Source organism: Canis lupus, unplaced genomic scaffold (assembly GCF_011100685.1).
Source record: "Canis lupus familiaris isolate Mischka breed German Shepherd unplaced genomic scaffold, alternate assembly UU_Cfam_GSD_1.0 chrUn_S411H571, whole genome shotgun sequence".
Lineage (NCBI taxonomy): Eukaryota > Metazoa > Chordata > Mammalia > Carnivora > Canidae > Canis > Canis lupus.
The window spans coordinates 8,574-35,861 of NW_023331341.1; the positions used below are offsets into that span (position 1 = coordinate 8,574).

The window sequence follows — 27,288 nt, forward strand, 5'->3', positions numbered from 1 at the left end:
CTTTATTAAACTTAAAAGGGTAAAATTTCCTCCCAGTTCTTCATAAAAACCAGCTGTCATTCTGAAGAATCTGAGCATGTTTTGTATTGCCTTTTATTAACTTGCATTTAAAATAATTTCTACCGCATTTTATAATATACAGCATCTGTTCTACCTTAGCCTCACTACTGCTGTGTTTTTAATAATAATCTCTCTAAACTCTCCTATCTTTACATTCGTCTCATCCTTATTAAATGAATTCTTACCCCACAACCCCTCCCCTCATCTTCACATCCATCTAGCTATTCTATCCAGTTGCTTTCTAATTCTTTCCCTCCATAATGGCACACCTAAGATTTGTTTATTCCCACCAACCGTAATAAATCTCAACCCAGTACTTACTTCTCTGTTGTTATTACACTGTTTTCTCTTATATTCTTGAGGGCTTCCATTTCTCCCTAAGATTCTTTTCATTATAAGGATATCAAGAGGATAGTATGTGAAAAAACATGGGGGACAAAGTTCAAAACAACTTACCTTTGTAACACCAAGCATTGCTGAAGACGTTTGAGGAGTTTCGGGTGATACAAAAGCAAGAGGAGAATAGTCAGAGACATTGACGGATGGTTTACAGAGAGTTTCAGTCTTATCTTCCCTTGCAAAATTGTTGTCAGCAAATAAAGGTCTATCTTCTTGGCTCACAAGACCACATTTTGCTTCTATTTAGTGAAAAACAAAGTAAAGAGTACATGAAGATATCTGTAACTTTGAATTACTAAATAACACAAAAATGGACAAAACTCCGTGAAAAACACAAATCTTCAAATAGCTTACTCTTGGGTCGCAGAAAAGCAGCCATTTGCTTTCTTAAGTTTAGTTTCGGGACAGTCTAGAAAAAAAATTGATAGTTTTCAGGATTACAAGTATCACATTTCGTAAAAATAATTGTAATATTCACCATTACCAAATGAACACCATTACAAAAAGAACACAGGTTTTGGAGATCATTCAAATACAGATTCAAATCTCAGTTCCGCCATTTACTAACCTACATTTTCTCATGGGTGAAGATTATAAGAGATTTAATAGTCCCAAAATGTTACTTTTCTTACCCCTGATTATTATACAAAGTCTTCCTCAAAAAGTTAAATAAAAATAGAGCTATCCGGGATCCCTGGGTGGCGCAGCGGTTTAGCGCCTGCCTTTGGCCTAGGGCGCGATCCTGGAGACCCTGGATCGAATCCCACGTCGGGCTCCCGGTGCATGGAGCCTGCTTCTCCCTCTGCCTATGTCTCTGCCTCTCTCTCCCTCTCTCTCTCTGTGACTATCATAAATAAATAAAAATTTAGGGAAAAAAATAGAGCTAACCTATGACCCAGCAATCGCAGTACTCAGTATTTATCCAAAAGATACAAACATAGTGATTTGAAAGGGCACCAGCACCCCAATGTTTAAAGCAGCAATGACCACAATAGCCAAACTACAGAAAAGCCCGATGCCCATTGACAGATGAATGGATAAAGAAGATGCAGTGTGTATAAATACAATGGAATATTACTCAGCCATCCTAAAGAATGAAATCTTGCCATTTGCAATAACATAGATGGGACTTAAGAGTATTATACTAAGTGAAATAAGTTAGAGAAAGACAAATACCATATGATTTCAATCCTATGTGGAATTTAAGAAACAAAACGGAGGTGCATAGCGGAAGAGAGGGAAAAATAAGATAAAAATCAGAGAGAGAGACAAACCGTAAGAGACTCTTAATCATAGGAAATAAACTGAGGGTTGTTGGAGGGGAGAGGGTTGGGGCAATGGGGTAATTGGGTGATGGTAATTAAGGAGGGCTCTTGAAGTAATAAGCACTAGATGATGTATGCAACTGATGGATCACTGAATTCTACCTCTGAAGCTAATAATACGTTATATGTTAATTAATTTGAATTTAAAAATTTTAAAAAGGGGATCCCTGGGTAGCTCAGTGGTTTAGCGCCTGCCTTTGGCCCAGGGTGGGATTCCTGGAGACCAGGGATCGAGTCCCATGTCAGGCTCCCTGCATGGAGCCTGCTTCTCCCTCTGCCTGTGTCTCTGCCTCTCTCTCCCTATGTCTATCATGAATAAATAAAAAAATCTTAAAAAAAAATTTTTTTAAATACTTTCTTTACCAAAATGTCTTAAAATAAAAATCTATCCCTAGGTAATTTAAATTAAAAAAACTAACAATAAGGGCAGCCCCGGTGGCGCAGCGGTTTAGCACCGCCTGCAGCCCAGCGCGGGATCCTGGGGACCCTGGATCGAGTCCCACATCAGGCTCTCTGTATGATGCCTGCTTCTCCCTCTGCCTGTGTCTCTGCCTCTCTCTCTGTCTCTATGACTAAATAAATAAAATCTTTTAAAAAAACTAACAATAAGAAATGTCATTATTGGGACGCCTGTGTGGCTCAGTGGTTGAGCATCTGCCTTCGGCTCAGGGTGTGATCCCAGAGTCCCACATCAGGCTCCCTACATGGAGCCTGCTTCTCCTCCCTCTGCCTCTGTCTCTGACTCTCTCATGAATAAATGAATACAATATTTTTAAAAATTAATTATTTTATTATATTTAAAATTTTTCAAATGTGTTTGAATGATTTATAATTGCATGACGATCTCTTATAAGAGAAAATATTAAAATTTAGTTTCTAGTAGTATTTATTTGGGCAAGTTGGCATTACAAATAGTTTAAGTTGCTTTTGTTTGTCAAAATGCTAAGGACAAATGATTATCTAACATCAGCTCCTTCCAGGAATGTGAGAAAAATAATAAGGCTTGTGGGGTAATGATTCAGGAATGAAAACCACAGACACACACAGACAACAGAAAGGCATAATCAAAAATATTGACAATAAACATAGAAAGAGATGGACTGAAAGAACAGACACTAAAGAAACGTGTTTTGTTTTTTTTTTCCCCCATGTAAGGAAAACGTAGGGTACGGGAAAGTCATGTACAAAAAAATGCAGGGGGGACAGCCATGGTGGTTCAGTGGTTGAGTGTCTGCATTCGGCCCAGGGCGAGATCCTGGAGCCCCAGGATCGAGTCCCATTTCAGGCTCCCTGTATGGAGCCTGCTTCTCCCTCTGCCTGTGTCTCTGCCTCTCTGTGTGTGTGTGTGCGTGTGTGTGTGTGTGTGTGTGTGTGTGTGTGTGTCTGTCATGAATAAATAAAACCTTTAAAAAATGCAGGAAGAAGAAGAAAAAAAGAAAAACATAAGACGTGACCAATCAAGCATGATCTTAAGGCAGGGAAAAATGTAAGTTAAAAAAGGCCTGTGGAAAAAATGGTTAGGTTAGTATTAACTTATTAGTTAATACTAATTAATTATTAATTATTAATAATACTAACAACCATTTTTCCACAGGCCACACTATATGTGTGTGTGTATGTGTGTGTGTGTGTGTGTGTGTGTGTGTGTGTGTGTATGTATAGTTAGGAATATACAATGAACAGCTGCCTCTGTTTAATATATAAATGTAACATTTATATAATAGATTGCCCCCTATATATTTTCAGACCATAATGCTTTGAAACTAGAACTAAACCACTAAAAGAAGAAATATGGAAGGATTTCAAACACGTGGAGGTTAACGACCATCCTTCTAAACGATTAAAGGGTCAACCAGGAAATTAGAGAAGAATTAAAAAGATTCCTGGAAACTTATGAGAATGAAGATACAATCGTTCAAAATCTTTGGGATACAGCAAAAGCAGTCCTGAGGGGGGAATACATCGCAAGACCAGCATCCGTCCCCAAACTGGAAAGAACTCAAAGCAAAAGCTAACCTTGCACCTAAAGGAGCTGGAGAAGGAACAGCAACTGAAACCTTCACCCAGCAGAAGACAATAAATAAATATTCGAGCAGAACTCAATGAGATAGAGACCAGAAGAACTGGGGAACAGATCAACAAAATCAGGAGTTGGTTCTTTGAAAGAATTAATTAATAAGACAGATAAATTATTAGCCAAACTTATTAAAAAGAAGAGAGAGAAGACCCAAACTAATAAAATCATGAACGAGGGGATCCCTGGGTGGCGCAGCAGTTTGGCACCTGCCTTTGGCCCAGGGCACGATCCTGGAGACCCGGGATAGAATCCCACGTCGGGCTCCCGGTGCATGGAGCCTGCTTCTCCCACTGCCTGTGTCTCTGCCCCTCTCTCTCTCTCTCTCTCTCTCTGTGACTATCATAAATAAATAAAAATTAAAAAATAAAATAAAATAAAATAAAATCATGAACGAGAGAGGAGGGATCACCACCAACACCAAGGAAATACAAACGATTTTGAAAACTTAGTATGAGTAGCTTTACGCCAATAAATTAGGCAATCGAGAAGAAATGGGTGCATTCCTGGAAAACCACAAACTACAAAACTGCAACAGGAAGACATAGAAAAGCTGAACAGGCCAATAACCAGGGACGAAACTGAAGCAGTCATCAAAAACCTACCAAGACACAAAAGTCCGGGGCCAGATGGCTTCCCAGGGGAATTCTATCAAACGTTTAAAGAACAAACCATACCTATTCCACTAAAGCTGTTATGAAAGATAGAAAGGGATGGAGTACTTCCAAAGTCGTTCTATGAGGCCAGCATCACCTTAATTGCAAAACCAGACACAGACCCCACCAAAAAGGAGAATTATAGACCAATACCTTGATGAACACGGACGCAAAAATTCTCAACAAGATACTAGCCAACAGGATCCGACAATACATTAAGAAGATGATTCACCATGACCCAGTGGGATTTATCCCCGGGATGCAAGGCTGCTTCAACACTTGTAAAGCAATCAATGTGATTCATCATATCAGCAAGAGAAAAAAAACAAGAACCACATGATCCTCCCAATAGATGCAGAGAAAGCATTTGACAAAATACAGCATCCATTCCTGATCAAAACTCTTCAGGGTGTAGGGATAGAGGGAACATTCCTCAGCATCTTAAAAGCCATCTACGAAAAGCCCACAGCAAATATCGTTCTCAATGGGGAAACACTGGGAGCCTTAACCCTAAGATCAGGAACAAGACAGGGATGTCCACTCTCACCACTGCTATTCAACATAGTACCAGAAGTCCTAGCCTCAGCAATCAGGCAACAAAAAGAAACAAAAGGCATTCAAAGTGGCAAAGAGGAAGTCACACTCTCCCTCTTTGCAGATGACATGATACTGTGCATAGAAAACCCAAAAGAGGGCAGCCTGGGTGGCTCAGCGGTTTAGCACTTCCTTCGGCCCAGTGCCTGGTCCTGGGGACCCGGGATCGAGTCCCGCGTCCGGCTCCCTGTGTGGAGCCTGCTTCTCCCTCTGCCTGTGTCTCTGACTCTCTCTCTCACTGTATCTCATAAATAAATGAATAAATAAAATCTTAAAAAAAAAGAAAGAAAAAGAAAACCCAAAAGACTCCACCCCAAGATTGCTAGAAATCATACAGCAATTTGGCATTGTGGCAGGATACAAAATCAATGCCCAGAAATCAGGTGCATTTCTATACACAAACAATGAGACTGAAGAAAGAGAAATGAAGGAGTCAATCCCAATTACAATTGCACCCCAAAGCATAAGATACCTAGGAATATACATAACCAAAGAGGTAAAGTGTCTCCACCCTCAAAACTACAGAACACTTCAGAAGGAAATTGAGGAAGACCCAAAGAGATGGAAAAATATGCCATGCTCACAGATTGGAAAAATTTCAATGCTACCCAGGGCAATTTACACATTTAATGCAATCCCTATCAACATACTATGGACCTTCTTCAGAGAGTTGGAACAAATCATCTTAAGATTTGTGTGAAATCAGAAAAGACCCCAAATAGCTAGGGGAATATTAAAAAAGAAAACCATAGCTGGGGGCATCACAATGCCAGATTTCAGGATGTACTACAAAGCTGTGGTCATCAAGACAGTGTGGTACTGGCACAAAACAGACACATAGATCAATGGAAACAGAATGCAGAATCCGCAAGTGGACTCTCAACTTTATGGTCAACTAATATTCAACAAAGCAGGAAAGAATATCTACTGGAAAAAAGACAGTCTCTTCAATAAATGGTGCTGGGAAAATTGGATAGCCACATGCAGAAGAATGAAACTGGACCACTTTTTTACACCATACACAAAGATAAACTCAAAATGGATGAAAGATCTAAATGTGAGACAGGAATCCATCAGAATCCTAGAGGAGAACACAGGCAACACCCTTTTTGAACTTGGCCACGGCAACTTCTTGCAAGATACATCCCTGAAGGGAAGCAAAACCAAAGCAAAAATGAATTATTGGGACTTCATCAAGGTAAGAAGCTTCTGCATAACAAAAGAAACAGTCAAGAAAACTAAAAGGCACCCTACAGAATGGAAGAAGTTATTTGCAAATGACCTATCAGATAAAGGGCTAGTATCCAAGATCTATAAAGAACTTAGTAAACTCAACAGCAAAGAAACAAACAATCCAATCATGCTTTGGGCAAAAGACATGGACAGAAATTTCACAGAGGAAGACACAGACATGGCCAACAAGCATATGAGAAAATACTCCGGATCACTGGCCATCAGGGAAATATAAATCAAAACCAGAATGAGGTATCATCTTCCACCAGTGAGAATGGGCAAAATTAACAAGGCAGGAAACAACAAATGTTGGAGAGGATGTGGAGAAAGGGGAACCCTCTCACACTGTTGTTAGCAATCTGAACGGGTACAGCCACCCTGGAAAACTGTGTGGAGTTTCCTCAAAGAGTTAACAATAGAACTGCCCTATGACCCAGCAATTGCACTTCTGAGGATTTACCCAAAGCTACAGATGCAGTGAAATGCAGGACACCTGCACCCCAATATTTATAGCAGCAATGTCCACAATAGCCAAACTGTGGAAGGAGCCTCGGTGCCCATCGAAAGATGAATGGATAAAGAAGATGTGGTCTATGTATACCATGGAATATTACTCAGCCATTAGAAATGACAAACACCCACCATTTGCTTTGACGTGGATGGAACCGGAGGGTATTATGCTGAGCAAAATAAGTCAATTTGAGAAGGACAAACATTATATGTTCTCATTCATTTGGGGAATATAAGAATTGGTGAAAGGGAACATAGGGAGAGGAGAAAAAATGAGTGAAAATATCAGTGAGAGTGACAGAATATGAGAGACACCTAACTCTGGGAAATGAATAAGGGGTAGTGGAAAGGGAGGTGGGGGGGGGGGTTGTGGTGACTGGGTGATGGGCACTGAGGGGGTCACTTGGCAGGATGAGCATTGGGTGTTATGCTAAATGTTGGCAAATTGAACTCCAATAAAAAAAAGTTAAAAAAACATAAAATGACAAGAGGCAAGCCACTTTATATTTTAAGAGTAAATAATACACAACACTAAACTCAGAGCAGGAAAATTAATTTTACAAGACAGTACTTTACCTTGGTACCAGAACTTAAGTCCTCATGTTTTGAAGGCCTTGAATCATCAGTATCAGCTTTGCGGGTACGACTTTACAGCAAAAATAGAAAACAAAGACAAGTTCATTTCTTTAAAAAGAAAAATCGAGTCAAAGTCAGTTGTTTATTAATGAAGTTTCTTGACATACGAAAATTTAGCCTCGTTTTGGTTAAGCTTTTATTTTTAATTCTAGTATCCTTAACATACAGTGTTACATTAGTTTCATATATACAATATAATGATTTGGTAATTCCATACATCACCCAGTGCTCATCATGACTAGTGCATTCCTTAATTCCCATCTCCTATTTCACCCATTCCCCTACCAACATCCCCCCTGGTAACCATCAGTTTGTTCTCTATAGCAGTCTTCTTCTTGGTAAATCTGTCTTTTCTGTCTCCTTCGCTCATTTTTATTTTGTTTCTTACATGTTACTTAGGAGTGAAATCATATTTGTCTTTCTCTGACTTACACTGCTTAGCGTAATACGCTCTAGCTCTCACCATGCAAATGACAAGATGTCATTCTTTTCAATGGCTGAACAATATTCCATTGTGTGTGTGTGTGTGTGTATATATATATATATGTGTGTGTGTGTGTGTGTGTGTATATATATATATATATATATACACACACACACACCACTTTTCATTCACTAATCCATCAACATGCACACTTAGGCTGATGATTGCAAATAATGCTGTAGTAAAAACATGAGTGCATGTATCCCTTTGAATTGGTGTGTTTGTCATATCTGGGTAAATATGCAGGAGTGCAACTCTTGGATTGTTAGTTTTGTTTTTAACTTTTTGAGGAACCGCCATACGGTTTCCCATGGTGGCTGTCCCAGTTTGCACTTCCACCAAAAGTGCAACAGGGTTCCTTTTTCTCCACATCCTCAACTACACTTGTTTCTTGTGGTTTTGATTTTAGCCATTCTGACAGGTGTGCAGCGCTATCTCATTGTAGTTTTGATTTGCATTTCCCTGATGATGTGTGATGCTGATCATCTTTTTATATATCGGTTGGCCAACTGGACATCTTCTTTGGAAAAATGTCTGATATATTCTGATCATTCTTGACCTGGATTGTGTTTTGGGTGTTGAGATGTATCAGTTCTTTAGATTCTTACACTAACCTTTATCAGATATGTCATATGCAAATGTCTTCTCCCATTCTGTAAGGTTGCCTTTTAGTTTTGTGGATTGATTCCTTCACTGCAAAAGCTTTTGATTTTGATGTAGCCCCAACAGTTTATTTTGCTTTTATTGCTCTTGCCTCAGGAGACATAAAAAAAGAAAAACCTGGCTACAGCTAATACCAGAGAGATCATTGCCTGTGCTCTCTTCAAGGATAAAATGGTTTCATGTGATATATTTATATCTTTAAACCATTTTGAATTTATTTTTGTAAATGGTGAAAGAAAGTGGTCCTGTTTCAATCTTTTATATACCCATTCAGTTTTCCTAGCATCATTTATTGAAGGAGACTGCCTTTTCAAACCATTGGATATTCTTTCTTGCTTTGTCAAAGATTAATTAGCCATATCATTATAGTTTATTTCTGGATTTTCTATACTATTCTACTGATATTTGTATCCATTTAATGCCAATACTATGCCGTTTTGATTACTACAGCTTTGTAATATAACTTGAAATCTAGCATAGAGATATCTCCAGTTATGTTTTTCTTTTTCCAATATTGCTTTGGCTATTTGAGGTCTTCAGTGGTTCCATATAAATTTAGTGTTGTTTGCTCTAGTTCTGTGAAACATGTCGATGGATTTTAGTAGGCATTGCATTAAATTTGTAGATTGCTTTGGGTCCTATACACAGTTTAACAATAGGTGCTCTTCCAATCTATGAGATGGAATTCTTTCCACGTCTTTGTGTCATCCTCAATTGCTTTCACCAATGTTTTCAGAATACAGGTCTTTCAAAATTTGGCCTCTGTGTTATTTTTTTAACATGTTATTTATTTATTTATTTATTTATTTATTTATTTTTATTTATTTATTTATTTGAGAGAGAGAGAGAGAGAGAGTGTGTGTGTGTGCACAGTAGGCAGAGAGGCAGGTGGAGGGAGGGGAAAGAAGCAGGGCCCCTGCTGAGCAGAGAGCCTTATATGTGGCTCTATCCCAGTACCCTGACATCATGACCCAAGCCAAAGGCAGTCGCTTAACCGACTGAGCCAGCCAGGCGCCCCTTGGCCTCTGTTTTTAAAAAGGGTTTAGTTATCTATTTTGCTTTCACCTCTCCTAACCTGTGAAATGCCCAGTAAAGGCCCAGTTTTAGTTCCCATAACTAAGTGTGACAGGTGAGGAATTCTCTGAAATGTCTGACAGCTAACTGGACAAAAGTTAACCACCATGAATTATCACCTTCCACCTGTCAGAATGGCTAGAATCAAAAACACACACTAAAAAATATTGGTGAGGATGCAGAGACTAAGGAATACTCGTGAGCTGGTGATGAGGATAGAAATTGGGGCAGCCACTGTAAAAAACAAAATGGAGTTTCCTTGAAGAAGTACCAATAGAAATACCATATGATCCAGTAATCCACTACTGGGTACTTACTTACCCCCCAAAAAAGAAAACACTAATTTGAAAAGACATATGTACCCCAATGTTTACTGCAGCATTATTTACAACAGCCAAGATATGAAAGTAACCCATGTCCATCAACAGATGTATAACACACACACACACACACACACACACACACAGAGCAATATTACTCAGCCATAAAAAAGAATGAAACCTTACCATTTGCAACAATGTGGATTACCTGGAGGGTATTAAGCCAAGTGAAATAAGTCAGAGCAAAATAGACAAATACTGTATGATTTCACTTATATGTAGAATCAAAAAAGCAGAACAAATGAACAAACAACCAAAAAGCAGAACCAGACCCATAAGTACAGAGAATTCTGTATTGCCAGAAGGGAAGTGGGTGGGGGACAGACAAAAATGGGTGAAGGGAAGTGGGAGGTTCAGCATTCCAGGTATAGTAAGTCACAGGGATAAAAGTACAGCATAGGGAATATAGTCAATAGTATTGTAACAGCAATATGCAGTAACACATGGTAGCTACACTTGTGGTAAGCATGGGGTAACAACATAGACCTGCTGAATCACTATGTTGTACACATGAAACCAACATAACGGTGTGTCAACTATACTTAAATTTTGAAAAGGAACTATCTACAGATGTTAAAGAACAAATTTATATGTTATTACTTGGAATACTATTCCCGAAGAGATTAAAAGATTAAAAATTATAAAATCCAAGTTTCACAAGTCCTGCCTTATTTACGTCCACATAAACTAGCAAGACCTTAAAAATCATCAAGGGCACTCAGATACCCAAGAAGAGAGACTGCTATACAAATAGTCCTGATATCTGTGCCTCTATTTACCCACACACTGCCTAATATTTTCTTTTTGTGAGCTACCACTCCTGGATCACTCCTCTGCAGGGCTCAGTGGCACTCTCCAACGTTTAAGTCTTTAGCCTGCCAAGGCACAGATTCCCAAAACAAGGAAAGGCTCAAATGACCAAGAATAGGAGCCATTTCCTGCTCCTGGAGAACCAGCTAAATGGAGTCTGAGTCATCCATGCAGTCATCTCAATGTAGGCACCTTACCAACTACCCAAATGAAGCTCCGTTATTGATCTGACAGCTAGTCCTACCCCACCAAACCCTACACATACATGGGAAGGGCATCAGAGAATTACGAAAAGAGGTGGAGCGATCACAAGACCCTGTGACCTTGGGCCATACATTTACATAGTTCAGAATCTCCATTCCCCCCATTATTTGAAAGGATCTAACCCGCCTTCTGTAAGGTGGGGTAGAAGTCGATGATGTCCCATTCCTATTTGCTGTAAATACTCTTGCCAGTGGTTCAACTGATTTTAATGTTTCTCAACAGAAACTCTGAAGTAGGGCAGCCGGATAGCCCAGCGGTTTAGTGCCACCTTCAGCCCAGGGCATGATCCTGGAGACCCAGGTTTGAGTCCCAAGTCAGGCTCCCTGCATGGAGCCTGCTTCTCCCTCTGCTTGTATCTCTGCCTCTCTCTCTCTCTCTCTCTCTCTCTCTCTCATGAATAAATAAAATCTTTTTTTAAAGGAAAAGAAACCCTGAAGTATGCTAGTTCCTTCAATTAAACCAACAAAAAGAGGGATCCCTGGGTGGCGCAGCGCTTTAGTGTCTGCCTTTGGCCCAGGGTGCGATCCTGGAGACCGGGATCGAATCCCATGTTGGGCTCCCGGTGCATGGAGCCTGCTTCTCCCTCTGCCTGTGTCTCTGCCTCTCTCTCTCTCTCTCTCTCTCTCTCTCTCTCTGTGTGTGTGACTATCATAAATAAATAAAAATTAAAATAAATAAATAAATAAATAAATAAATAAATAAATAAATAAATAAATAAATAAACCAACAAAAAGAAATGCTGCTCAGGACTCAATTGAACGCTCTATTTTATTTTATTTTATTTTTTTTGAACGCTCTATTTTAATATGCTTTTATAAACAACAACCAATATCTTGTGTTCTTTCTTTGTGTAATTGACCTTTGTCTATCTTGTCATAAACTCCAATATTCTGTCATCATTTCTAAAACTCTTTTTCCTATTCAACCCAGTGTGGTTCTTCTTGAAACATGCCCTCTCCTGCTAATTCCCATCTCGTGTACACTAGACCCACTCCCTATCTTTATATTATGAAATCAAAGATGAGAGAAAAGGGAAAAAATCTAAATTTAAATCTCATTTCTGTCAGTTATCAAATTCAAGTAAGTCACTTTAATCCCTTTTCAGTTTCAAATTCTCCACTTCAACAACCACTTGGTAAGGATGTTAAACATGGGTTACAGCATCAGAGAGTATTTTGATTAACACATCTCTAAGATTCTTTAAAACCCTGAAATTCTATCTGCTTTTCATTTTGACTTTAGAAAAATGGAGAATCCTTAGCTGCAGAAATGATAAAAAGTAATGGAATAAAAGAAACAGCAAGAAAATTGGAGAAGAAAGTTTAAAAAAATCAAGAAAAGAGTATAGAAAGGACATGGATAAAAGCAAAAAAGTCTACAAAAAAAGAAAAAGCTTCACAGAACTTATCAAGGGTGCCAGCCTAAAGGGAAAATTAGACTGAGAAGTCAGTAAATAGACAACTGTTTAGAAATACCCTCTAAATAGATGATAAATTTAATTAACGTTACATGGTCTATACCTAGATTACATATCCTTCACTTTCAGAAATATCATTCATCTCAAGGAGAGCAGACGTCACTATATCTAAGAGCTTGCCTGATTAGGGCTTGCTTATGTAAAAGCTATGGTACTGTGGCCATAGGTAACTGAGATCCACTCCAAAATCTTTGACAGTAAAAACAAGAAACTAGTTACCACTGCAATAATTACCTCTAGCTATCACTAGTTGTGTCAAATATATTAGGAAAATGCTTGGACTTGCCTGGTTCTTAAGAAAACTCTAAATCAGAGTTAACATGTAATGAAATTTGACATTCTGGGATGATCTAAGATCTGTATCTTAATTCCAGTGCTGCTGAGGGGCAAAACATGTACGTGGGAGCCACGCAGGCTAACATTCAAATCATGGGTCTGCTACTCATTAACTATGGAATCCTGGGTCAGTTTATCCATCTCCCTGAACTACAGCTGACTAGTTAAAAAAAAGTAGGCTATAACAGCACAGCTCCTTGGTGAAACTATTGCAATGACTAATAAGTAATAAGTAAGACGTATTAAGCACATAATACAGTGTCTAGCCCAGAAGACAACACTCAACAAATCCTTTCCTCTCCACTTCCTTGGTTAACACATCATTTTAAAAAAATCCATAAAAGTCCTACCTGCTTAAAGAGACTTCTTCAGACTTCTTAGCCACTAGTAAAGAAAGCAGGAAAATACATTTTAAGTCAACAATAGAAAAATACAGAATATTAAAACTGTAAGACAGATGATGACTTGTTCAAAAGTATTCCTTTGGGACCACACCTGGAAACCACACTACAGTGGATATTAATTGTACTATTGGTAGGCAGTTAATGCATTAAGAAATCTCATTTTCTCCTCTATATTTACCAATGCAAGAAAGAATTCTAGTTATCAGGATGTGGTACATACAAGTGGATGTTTCTAATGACCATTATTGTAACCAAACCAAACCCTATGAGACTGACAGGAAATGGTATCATTAGCAGAATCATTATCATAAAGTGACAATGGCAAACTTAAATAGCATGATTTTCCTGGACTTCCACTACTAGGAGCAGTTAAAACAGACTATACATATTTAGCTGGAACACAACGGAACCTCTCCAGCTCCTCAGTGGAGACTGCTAAGTTCAGGATGAAGTGCCTCATCACAAAGTTCGGCTCGGCTCCGGTCACAATCTTGGGGTCCTGGGTGGAGACCCTCAGGGAGTCTGCTTTTCTCTCTCCCTCTGTCCTTCCACCTCGCTTGTGCTATCTTTCAAATAAATAAATAAACTCTTCTCAAAACCTTTTCTAGAGAAAGACATAAGGCCTAGAAAAAGAACATTTTATTTTTTTTATTTTTTTAAAATATTTTTTTCTTTATTTATTTATGATAGTCACACACACACACAGAGAGAGAGAGAGAGAGAGAGAGAGAGGCAGAGGGAGAAGCAGGCTCCATGCACTGGGAGCCCGACGTGGGATTCGATCCCGGGTCTCCAGGATCGCGCCCTGGGCCAAAGGCAGGCGCCAAACCGCTCGCTGCGCCACCCAGGGATCCCAAGAACAACATTTTAAATGGAATGAATTGAGCCTCCTGACTTGTTCAGTAGAGAGGGCTGAAAATTTCAAAATGGACTGATACTTGGCTAAGGAAATAAAAGCTTCCTTTGTCTTCCAGTATCTTTAACTTGGTATTCTTCAATCTATCCTCCACACGAGACGCCTGCAAACTATGGCCACAGGCCAAATCCAACCTGCCATCTGGTCCTGTAAATAAAGTTGTAATGGAGCACAGTCACATCTATTTCAATACATATTGCTATGGCTACTTTCACACGACAATGGCAGAGTGTGAGACCCCAGGGCCTAAAATATTCACTATCTGGCCCTTTTAAGAAAAGCCTGGTGATCCCCATTTTATGCCATAACCAAAGGGCCCTAATTCAAATCTAATCTGATTACTCTTCTATTTCAAATTCTCCTATCAATCCCTGCTGGCTCCCTCCCCAACAGCCATTCCATATTCTTCATTCTTGCTGGAGAACCACAGCTTTATTTGGATATTTAGTGTCCCAATACACAAAGAATGTGGTCTCGCCCCAGCTGCAAAAGGAGAAAGGATTATTCTAAGCTAATCACAGTACCTGACTTACCAGTGACTGGTTTAGGAACAAGCAAGTCATGTTACCTAGCCTATAAAATGTTAGGGGAAGTTTACTGCAAGCTGCTGAGTTTTCTTCCTATATAAAAGAAACACAAAGACAAACACAGTTCTTCTGGTCATGGATATTGTCATGTGAAAATATGCCTGAAGCTGTTGCTAATTAGCCAAGCAGGAAAAGAGACAGGGACTCCTGGGTGACTCAGCGGTTGAGTGTCTGCCTTTGGCTGAGGCTCTGATCCCCGACTTCACGGATCAAGTCCCATGTTGGGCTCCCTGCCTGGAGCCTGCTTCTCCCTCTGCCTATATCTCTGCCTCTCTCTCTCTCTGTCTCTCATGAATAATAAATTAAAATCTTAAAAAAAAACACAACACAAAGACAGCTCTATTCTATTATGAGCACCTTGAAAGACCAAAACTCTATTCCATCTTTGCTTCCTATAACTTGCAAAACCAAAGCCAACCTAAAGAATTTCTGTGATAGAGATCCACTAAGTTAAAGGATTTCTTCCTACATTTCAGACCATGCAACACACTAGGTGCCACCTCTGGGGAGCAACGGTAACATCTTTGTGACTGCGAACATTTTTGTGCTTTTATTATAATTTGTTGAGCCCAAGTTGCCCTTTTTGAGTATTTATTATGATCATCTTTTGACTAATAACAGAGTATCTTATTTCCAAAGAACTACAGTATTATGCAACAAACAGGAGAGAACATTGTTCTAATGAAGTCAACATATCACATTCTGACTTAAGAGAAGTGAAGTCACTAATAGTGAGATTGTGTTGATGCAACAGCATCTAAAATAACCTGTGCTCCTCAACAGGCTTCCGTAGGATAGGTCATCACCTAAAAAATCAAGCAATCTCATTGGTCTTTCTGCACACTAGCTAAGTTTTGCAGTTCTTATTGTTTGCAATTTGTGTAAAGGACCAGCAAGGTATTGCAGAGTTCCAGTTTTAAGGATAATGAGACAAATCACGCTATAATAATATTTACTAAATGAAATGCACTTGTAAAAGTCAAAATACCATTTGTATAACCAGTAATTTTTATAACATGTTTATAGAGGAAACATAAAACATACTAACTTGAAAATCTTTTTTCCTTATTTACACAAAGCTATCCCATAGGATTTTAAGTCTCATAACTAATGAGGGCACCTGGATGGCTCACTGGTTGAGGTTGTGATCCCAGGTTCTGGGATTGAGTCCTACATCAGGCATCCGTATGGAGCCTGCTTCTCCCTCTGCCTCTCTCTTTGCCTCCCTCTGTGTGTCTCTGAGGAATAAAGAAATAAATTCTAAAAAATACTAAGATAACGAATTTATTTTCAGACAATACTGCCTCATATTTTAAATTACCAAAAAGAACTTCTCAAATTCTGAATCCTAGACTATTAAGAAAGAAATTAAGAAACCAAACACCCATGCAATTTACACATCCGATTTGTTTCGTTTTGTTTTCATTGCTTTTTCATTATCAAAACTGCCTTACTCTGACTTCATCTATGTTAGGACCACCATAAGTAATTCACTCTAAAAAATCGTACCTAGATCATGATTCTGTGAAGAATTTTCAGGTTTCATTTCTTCTTCATGTTCAGAAATTAGTTGGTCACTGCTACGTATAAGAAAGAGTGATAAACAATGAGACTTTTTTAATACTGATATGAAAAATATTTACCAGATATATCAAATTCTTAAGATTTTTCAAAGAATATCAGGGTTAACATCAAAACTTAAATTACCCGAATAGGTACTTCAAATTTGTTAGTTCTAAAAACTTTTATCAAGTATGTAATTATAATTAAAGGAGAAACAAAAGTAAGGTGAACCAGTCATGAGTTGAAGGCATTTTGCTCAGTAAACTAAGAGTTAGCCTGCCATAATGGAAAGTGTCTCAAATCCCAAAGTCCCAGCTCTAAAACCAGCAGCTTTTTGTTCTTAGACCAGCCACTTCTCTTCCACTCAAAGTCTTTCTCTATAAAACAGGAATCTTACCATCTTATATTACAAGGCTGTTAGGAGGATTTAATGAGGTATTATACCCAAAACGTGGTCTCTCAGGCAAGGTGATGCCCACAACTCTGGGAAGGGCAATATGAGACCTTCCATGACCTAATAAAAAAGGTATTCCACAGGAGTTAAAGCAAGCTTGGGGGGCAGCCCGGGTGGCTCAGTGGTTTAGCATGGCCTTCAGCCCAGGGCATGATCCTGGAGACCCAGGATCGAGTCCCATGTCGGGCTCCCTGCATGGAGCCTGCTTCTCCCTCTGCCTGTGTCTCTGCCTCTCTCTCTCTCCTCTCTGTGTAGTCTCATGAATAAATAAAAATAAAATCTTAAAAAAATTAAAAAAATAAAGCAGGCTTCGGGTACAGATGTAGGAACAAAGGGGAAGGAAAGTCCAGTCTCTGCTTGTAGTATTATTTGAACTCCTTTAATAGTTTAGAATGGTCCTAACTAAAGTCTGCTAGCAGAAAAGACAAACAAAATCCTCGAAGGTTAATTCATCATGAAGGTCTGGGCTAATATATGGTTTCCACGTAAGGTTTTTGAGTGTGAAGGGAAGGGTGTATGGGGCTAAAGCCAGAAGGCCCAGCTGCCAGAACAGCATGCCGGTGGCTTTGGAATAGCAGCTGAGCATATAAGCGTATGTAATAAACAAAAAAGGGTTGTAAGTTTGAATTCTAAGTGTGGATCACCATGAGGACTGACGAATGAGGATCAGCAAGGGCATCCTATGAGCAAAAGTCAATCATGACTGGACTGCAGAACCAGTTTCAACAGCAATGTTGCAGGAACAGAATCAAAGGAAACCACAGAATGATGAGCATGTCCTTTTTTCCATCCAAAAGGCTTATGAAAGAGGACTGTCTCTCTGGTCTTAGGGAAACCCTTAGGTTCTCGGGAAATTCAAGGGGGAAAGTATAGGCGATAACCCACAAGGAAAAGTATAAAGTTTTCTATGAAACTGAACATCTTAGGACACAATAGTTAGTCAAAACAGACGTTGAGGTGGGTAGTTCAGTCAGTTAACCATCTGCCTTTGGTTCAGGTATGGCCTCAAGGATCCAGCCCTGTGTTGGGCTCCCAGCTCAGCAGAGTGTCGGCTTCTCCCTCTCCCTCCACCCCTCCGCCTCACTTGTGCTTGCTCTCATTAATAAATAAGTAAATAAATAAATAAATAAATAAAATCTTTTTAAAAAGCACCCAGGTATAACATTATGTGAACCCCATGCAGAAGGGTTATAGTTGGAATGAAACAGATACAGTGAGGATCCCTAAGGATAAAGGTCTCAAGAGTCCTGACATAAAGAACCCTGCACCCATTGCTACTTCTAACTAGTCTAGCCTTTTGCTTGGTTTCTGGGTGATGATAGGCTCTAACTCACTGCCATCCCAAAGTGCTGAATCAAATTATACCTTCTCAGCTGTTACATAGGAAGTAACACTATTTTACTATATTTTAAACCTCAGTTGAGAAATATCTAGCATGTTTTAAGTTATTTTCATTTTTGAAAAAAGATTTTACTTATTTATTCATGAGAGACACACACATACACAGAGAGAGAGAGAGAGAGAGAGAGAGAGGAGGCAGAGACATCAGCAGAGGGAGAACCAGACTCCTCACAGGGAGCCAGACGTGGGACTCGATCCCCAGGCCCCGGGATCATGCCCCGTGCCCACGGCAGACACTCAACCGCTGAGCCGCCCAGGTATCCTAGTAATAACTAGCATTTTAATGTAAACTTACATATTAATACTATTAATAATAGCATATTCTTCTGCAGTCCATCCATATACATCTTAGGAAAACCTTCCTAAAGAGAAGACTGACTATATTTCATGGTTCATCTTTTACAGCATATTTTACAGCAAGCATAAGGGCTATTCTAAAATAACAGAGAGATAACTTCATCCTTAAGAACTCAGAGTATTTAAGCACCTAATCTGATATACTTCATCAGGGTAATATCTCACATGTTGCTACAGAATTGACCACTAACATGTCCAAGTGTTCATTTTTGTAAACTAACCCCACGGCTAAAATGAAGGGACAAAAAAGAAGTCTCTGGTTCCACTTGGGTATCATAGTAGAAGTTGCTAATTTAAAACCCTCTGATGAACAAGAAACTATGCCGAGGTCACTGATCTGAATAGGTGAAGGGTTTTTTAAAAAAAATTCCCCATTTTGTGACATCTGGGTGGCTCAGCGGTTGAGTGTCTGCCTTTGGCTCAGGGCGTGATCCTGGAGTTCCGGATCCTGCTTCTCCCTCTGCCAGTGTCTCTGCCTCTCTTTGTGTGTCTCTCATGAATAAATAAATAAAATCATTTTAAAAATCCCCATTTCTTCCTTAAACTGGTACAGTGTACCTCCAAACCACCTGGAGGCCAGGTCGGTATAAAAGCTATCTGTAGGCTTAAAACAGTAATATTCACACTAATGATAAGAAAACAGTCATAGTTGCAGTTAGTGATGTTAAGTTAAACATGTGGTAGGCACTAAATCACATGATTATATATATATAATTATTTACACACAACCACCCTTGAAGGATATATTATTATCCTCCTTTTCATATCAGGATATGTATCTGGTGATGGTAAGTAATGTTTCCAAGGTCACATACCCAGCAAGGAGGCAAGCTAACAATTAAACCTAGTCTTCTGTGAATCTAAAGTCCATCTCTTTTCTCTTTATCACTCACCTATGATTTATCCTCATTAAAGGAAGAGTCTATTCACCTAAGGTTCTCTTTCATCCTTCAATCCATTCCAATTAAAAATGAAAATGATAAAACATACTGGACATGAAAAAGTATAAAAACTGATGAACCCAGAGTATCTGCTAATGGTAACCACTTCGGGATCATCTAACAACATCAGTATTCTTCAACAAAAAGTAATAAAGCAAAGTGTCATCCAAAAAAACAAAACAACTCCTACTTATGCTTATTGTATATCTTTTAAAGTATGAAATAGAATCTTAAAAAATATTAATAAAAGAGTTCAGATATCCAGAATTGTGTCATAAAGTAAACTACAAGTTGGGAGTCCCCATTATAAAACTAATAATATTAATATGAAACCCTTTTAATATAAAATCCGATGGCAAAAAAACTATTGCAAATGACATCAATCAATATTACAAAGAAATATGAATTCTGCTATACACTGTTCATGTTGGCCTGTCAGAAAAATTGCTTTCTACCTAAGAGATGACATCCTGACATTTTTCACTATATGACTATAACTTAATCATCTTAAGATAAAATTTATGACATGAGAAATTGTTACCACTCAAGACAAAATAGTAAGGTTTAAAAAACAAAACAAAAAAATACTCTACCTTTTAACCGTATCCCCTGAAAGTAGACGTGCTCCTTTTCCTACTAAAAATTTCACCATTTGCTCTTTGTTTTCATTTAGAGCAACTAAAACTGGTGTGAGGCCATCCTGTAAAAGTGAAAAAAACAACTTATAATTTATAAAATTACATATTTGCATGCTAAATTTTAAAATTTCTATACATTCTGCTAAACTTAAAACATATACTGTAGAAAGTAAAATAAAATTAGCCCCTTCCTTCTCACCACTCTGTGTTTTCACCACCTGCTCCTTCTTTTTAAAAGACTGCTTTCTCAGGGAGCCTGGGTGGCTCAGTTGGTCAAGCATCTGCCTTCAGCTCATCAGCTCAGGTCATGATCCCAGGGTCTCAGGATGGAGCCCTACCTTGGGCTCCCTCTGCAGCAAGGAGTCAGCTTCTCCCTCTCCCTCTGCCCCTCCCCTCCACTCGTGCTCTCTCTCCTGCTTGTTTGCTCTCTGTCTCTCTCAAAAACATAAAATCCTTTTAAAAAGTAAAATTAAAAAAAAATAGACCTCCACTACCTCTTCATAGATTACCTGAAGTCATTCTACAAACTCGCTTCAAACATTGCCTGGCTCCAAGAATCTTTGCTTCTCTCACATAATATACCATGGTACACTCTATTCCACACCATCTAAACCAAGAGCTTCTCGAAGGCAGGGGTGATTTTTTTAATCTCTGTATCTCCACTCTCTAAAACATAGTAGTGAATATTTAAAATATTGTTATTGATTTTAATGGATATCTCTGGAATAGTGTTTTTTCAATTATATTCCAAAGAATACATAATTTGCAAGAAGGAAGACACTGTGCCCCAAAAGAAAGATTCAATGATCATCTATGTTTGTGAAATACTCAAAACTGCACTATACATGTAGCACAAATGGAACTCCATTTACATTTGCTTATCCCCATTTGACAATTCCTTTTTTTTTTTTTTTTTTGTAGCAAACATTAATACTTGAGAAATAAGAGTTCTCAGGGATATAGCTTTAAGAACTTTCCAATAAAGGTGAGGGTTTTCTCCAGGTTGTACAAACTTGCTTGATTCTCTTCTATCAATGGTATGGGATCCCAGATGTCAACACAAAACACTGAGTCACTAAGGAGTCACTAAGGAGATGGACTCTGAATGAAAAGAGCTAGGTTTCAGGGTAGCTGGGTTGCGTAGCCAGTTGAGTGACCCTTGGTTTTGTCTCAGGGTGGTGGGATCCAGCCCCACCTTGGATTCTGGGCTCCCCTGGCACTCAGCACCAAGTCTGTTTAAGATACTCTCTCCCTCTTCCCCTCACCCAACCCCCCAAGCCTGTGCATGTACAAGCTGTCTCTCTAAAATACGTAAATAAAGCTTAGTAGAAATCAAAAATAGAAAAAGAATAAATAAATAAATAAATAAAAGAAATAAGCTTCAACTGAACATTGAATGCTTAATACTAAGTAGTTCGTGGTTGGGAAACCTGAGTGGCTTAGAGGTTGAGCTCCTGCCCTCAGCCCAGGGTGTGTTCCTGGAGTCCCAGGTTCAAGTCCCACATCTGGCTCCCGGCATGGAGCTTGCTTCTCTCTCTGCCTGTGTCTCTGCCTCTCTCTCAGTGTCTTTCATGAATAAATCAATAAAATATTTTTTAAAAAAATAAATAGTCCTTGGTCAAGGAGGGCACAAATGATGAGATGAGCGCTGGGTGTTATACTTTATTGTGGCAAACTGAATTAAAATAAAATTATAAATAAATAAATAAATAAATAAATAAATAAATAAATAAATATCCTTGGACTTACTCCTATTATACAATGATAAAGCTTTATCTTAACTGTTAGAAAGCTCAGTATGAGATTTTTCTCATTTTTATCTTTTTGATTAAATTCAATTAAATAACATATAGTGTATTATTAGTTTCAGAGGTAAAAGGTTGTGATTCAGCAGTCTTATGTAACACCCAGTGCTCATTCCATCATGTGCCCTCTGTAATGTCCATCACCCAGTTACCCCAAACACCCATACCAACCACTCCAAGGACACTCAGGTTGGTTCTTATGATTAAGAGTCTCTTATGGTGTGTCTCCCTCACTCTGTCTTGTTTTACTTTTTCTTCTCTTCCCCTCTGATACTCTGTTTTGTTTCTAACATCTACATAATGAATATGACCATATGATAACTGTCTTCCTCTGACTGACATAGGATATTATGCTACGTGAAATAAGTATGAGATTTGGTCTCAATTATATTAATTCTGGGACCCGTAAGGCATATCCACTTCTAAAAATCCTCTTAGTATTCCAGTTTCTACTGTGATTACTATTTATAATTATTTTGTATTTTAGGCAAAGTGTAAATCAGAAATAAAAATATAACAGCTTATCAATAAAAATAGGAATACTGGAGGAGCACTGTGTTTTTATAGATTGGTAAAATGAATTTAAATGAAAAATCTTAATAACAAAAAAATTCTAATACTGGCTTACATAGATTATTTTTAGCACAATCAATAATACTAAATAATTTAATATTCTCTGCAATATGCATAATATATCCAAATAAAATGGATTAACCTCATAGGACTGCAGATATTCCAAAAGGAACACGAATACAGTACATTTAAAGAAAAAATGGTTTTCAAAAAAAAAAACAACTTTTAAATTTTAACTTGGAAAATTCATCCTGAGGGTACCGGGTGACTCAGTGGTTTAGCATGGTGACCCGGGATCCTGGGATCGAGCCCACATCAGGGTCCCCATAGAGAACCTGCTTCCCCCTGTGCCTAGCTCTCTGCCTCTCTCTGTGTGTCTCTCATCAATTACTGAATAAAGTAATGAAAAAATAAGGAGACAAAGAAACAGAAAATTCAATCCCAATCCTAAGAAATTAACATAAAATACAAAATATATATTATAAATTAATATGGAGTGTCTTGAAATCTTGAAATCTTTGTCAACATATACCATAAAACAGTAATTGTAAACTCAATGGTTATGGAGGCAAAGCAGGTGACACGAGTCAGTGAAGAACCTAGGCGGGGACACGAGCAAACTGGAGACACACGCCTCCTATAAAGGGACAGCCTCTGCACAGCATACCAAACAGCAGCATGGGCTCAAGGTACCAGAAGTGATCTGTAAGAAAAGCTCAAAATCCAGAGTTCTACATGCGTGCCATAATTTTAAATGTTAGCTCAACTGACAGTGGAAACTAAATACATCCGGGGGCCACATTTAGTCTATAGCCTACTTGTGTTTTTCTATTTGCTGTGACTGTTTCCAATGGCCGTGCATAAAACAAATACTTGGACATCAAACCTTTCCTAAAGCATCAGGATCATGTTTTACCAACAAATTAGGCCCCACCTTCTAAGGAAAATTGCTGTGAAGACTCATTAACACCTACTGTCAGAATTTTCCAATGCTTGTTTCAACTACAATCTATTTGTATTTACTTCCCTCACATTGCTAACCGAACAGACAGGAGTTCAGAGGAATGCTGAAGCAAAGTTATTAAAACAATTACCATCTGTATTGTCACTAACTACATGCTGAATGTTTAACACAGTAGTGATTATGCACTATGCCAGGGCCCTATGAATTTGAAAGACATCCTAAGATAGTCTATCCCACAGCTTCAACTAAAAAAGAAGGTTCACGGATTTCTACTGCTGCAATTGGGAAAACCCTGCTTGTAATAATCAGAATGGTAGCAAAACACGTAAAATCTTTAAAGGGTCAGACTCTACTTATTAAAAGACTACTCATAAAGACTTCCCATCTGGGTGCCGGTGAATGACTGATAGCTGGAAGAAAAGGTAATTATTTTTCAAGCCAACAGAGATGACCAATAATTTTCATCTGTAATTCTCAAAGAGATACAGACGAGATGAAAGGCTAATGTTGGAGAGAGTGGAAGGAAGTAGCCAGTATCCAACTTCAGTTAAATCTCTTCCAGAGATTTAATATTTTTACATCTCTAAATTTGTATATGTATACCTACCCATTCAGTAGTTCTTAGCCAAGAGTTGTATCAGAATCTCAAAACCCTATTTCCAAATTTCTGCGTACACACGTTATTGGATTCACTCCGTCGAAATCTTCACGGGACAGTTTAGGCTTGTAAATTCTTTTAAAGTTCCCTAGTTGACTGTGATTCACCAGCACAAGTCTAGCTGAGAACTAGTACAGTACACAACCATGCCAGTCTCCTCTTTCACCTATGTGGCCAATTCTCCCTATCACTTGAGGATTCAGCCAAAAACAGAAATGAGTCACTTATCAAACCTGCATTCAATTTCCATGGCTAGAGGTAGAACAAGGACTAGTAAACTCAAAATGCAACTTGATTCCATTATTTACACACTCCTTACGTCCTTCCCATCAAGACATTCTAGATTTGCAAGAAGAGTTTAGACTCGTATCTAAGTGGCTATAGCTGCAAAATACTATACTGTGTTCTTTCCTCTTCTTGTCCACTTTTTTTTTTTAAGATTTTTATTGATTTATTCATGAGAGATGAGAGAGAGAGAGAGAGAGAGAGAGAGACAGGCAGAGACACAGGCAGAGGGAGAAGCAGGCTCCTCCATTCAAGGAGTGCCATGTGGGACTCGATTCGGGAGACCACGGGATCATGCCCTGAGCCGAAGGCATATGCTCAATCACTGAGTCCACACAGGCGTCCCTTTTCAGTGCCCATTCAACCACCAGTTTACTGCCAATCTGATGTCCTTAGAGTCCTCCTAGAATTGATCTCTATATAAATTTACAACACACTCACTGGTTCGTGAGTAAGAATTACTATCCCTGAAAATTGAAGACTCCTTACCTAAACATAAACACTGAAGAAAAACAAACACAATCCAAAAACCTTGTCTTGATATTTCCCCTCACTTGCCAAATGTCTAAATCACTCTGCATGTTCCTGACTGCTTTCTCCTTTGCCCCTCTTTTGTCCCTCTTAAGTCAAGGCTGATAAAAGACAAAGCTCTGACCGTGTTAATCAATCACTTTTTGATCAAATAGGAACTTCTCAACAGCAGCAAGATTTGATATTGTAAAATACACTTGTTTTGTGTTTTAAGACAAAGCCTATTTCCAAGGCAAATTTTGCTTTCCTCTGTTGTTTGACACTAAATAAGAAAACAAACTGGGTGAGAAAACATTTTTGAAAATAAAGTTTCAGAACACATTCTGTGTTCTCAAAAATATTTGCCATAAATACATAAAAGAAACCTGTATTCTCTAATGCTTCTTTAGAGGTATCATTATTTAGGGGCAACTGAGTGGCTCAGTCCGTTGAGCATCTGACTCTTGGTCTTAACTCAGGTGATGATCAGAGTTATAAGATCCAGCGCTGCGCCAGGCTCAGCACAAAGTCTACTTCAGATTCTTACTCTCTTTCTTCTCCCTCTGCCCCCACAACATCCCCTGCTTGTAGATGCTCGCTCACTTCCTCAAAAATAAATAAAATCTCACGGCTGAGTAATACTCCATTGCGGACATATACCACAGATTACTCAACAATTAGAAACAAAAATACCCACCATCTGCTTCAACATGGATGCAACTGGAGGGTATTATGCTGAGTGAAGTAAGGCAATCGGAGAAGGACAAGCATTATATGGTCTCATTCATATGGGGAATAGAAAAGAGTGAAAGGGAATAAAGGGGAAAGCAGAGAAAATGAGTGGGAAATATCAGTGAGGGGGACAGAACATGAGAGTCTCCTAACTCTGGGAACCAAACAAGGGATGGTGGAAAGGGAGGTGGGTGGGGGGTTGGGGTGACTGGGTGACGGGCACCAAGGGGGGGGGCACTTGACGGGATGAGCACTGGGTGCTGTGCTCTTTGTTGGCAAACTGAACTCCAACTAAAAAAATTTTGAAAAAGAAAAACTAAAAGATAAATAAGTACATAAACCCCAGAGTGTGAGGTGAAAAAATAAATAAATAAAAAAGCTTAATTAAAAAAAGGAAGGCAGGAAGGAAGAAGTATTATGGTAAGCCTGGGGGGCTCAGTGGGTCAAGCATCTCTCTCTGGTTATGGTCACGATCCCACTCCTGACATCAAGCCCCGTGCATCAGGCTACCTGGCTCAGTGGGAAGGCCTTTTCTTTCCCTACCTCTGCCTTTCCTCCCTACTCTTGTTTGCTCTCTCTCATATAAATACAATCTTCAAAAATAAAAAGTGTTGTTATTTAAAGCAAAAGCTTAGACAGTTATTTCAAAATATTTTCATCCAGGAAATGCTTTGAGCTTCCAAATATGAAAAATCGACCCTATCTATGGCACACAACAGTGTTTCTGCAAGGGCAGCGACTGAAGGTAATGCCTGTCAAAGAAACACAGGGAGACTGGCAAGTGTGGTCATCACCAGCTCCCCATGCACACCTACCACCCCACTGAGGAAATACCATAGGCTGAGCAGGAGCTACTCTCCGGAATGGGAGGCCTCACCGTGGTACATGGCTGGCAGAGTGGCTACCAGCACAAGCAGATACCACCTGTAGGATGTCATGACCTGATCCCTGCTCTCATCTTCTGAACATTAGGGCCTAGAGGCCCAAGGGCCTATTACAACCTGCTGCTTTCTCCTCCCATTTACATTCCCCAAGCTACTCCTCTGGGTCACGGTCTCCTACTCATCCCCAGAAGCATCCATTTCCTAAGACCCTGCACACCTTTCGGCCTCCATCATCACCACACTCCCCTCTAGGCCTTCAATCCTTTGTGGGCTCTGAGGGCACCATCTACTCCCAGGCACAAAGGGGAAGATTTTCTTTCTGGGGTGGAAGGGTGGCTAGCAGACAGAATGTGGTCTTTCTATATGCATTACTTTTCTTTTTCACTCACTCTGCTTTGGTTTTGGAGTTGTTTCCATGAATGACAGGACCTACTGTATAAAATTCAGTGTCGATGTCTTCATATATATATGTACCTATGTACATATATATGTACAATATATATAAACCTTTGCAGCTATCTATAACTAAATAAAATATAAATAAGTATATATATATATTATATATATATATAAATGTCAAGTACGTTGTAAAAAAAAAAAGTTGACTTGTACCGTGTTTTTGGCCTCTATATTTGCGTTTT

General features: G+C 38.9%; 1 protein-coding gene across 1 annotated transcript; it reads right to left on the bottom strand.

The window, feature by feature from the left end:
• Nucleotides 1–27,288, bottom strand: LOC119879198 (ankyrin repeat domain-containing protein 26-like). The gene is made up of 7 exons (XM_038589599.1): nt 27,260–27,288; nt 20,192–20,298; nt 16,392–16,462; nt 13,326–13,359; nt 7,428–7,497; nt 814–868; nt 1–698 (listed from the first exon to the last, which is right to left on the bottom strand). Exons 2-7 carry the CDS (start codon nt 20,248–20,250, stop codon nt 268–270), a joined length of 720 nt encoding a protein of 239 aa, XP_038445527.1. The 5' UTR covers nt 20,251–20,298; nt 27,260–27,288; the 3' UTR covers nt 1–267.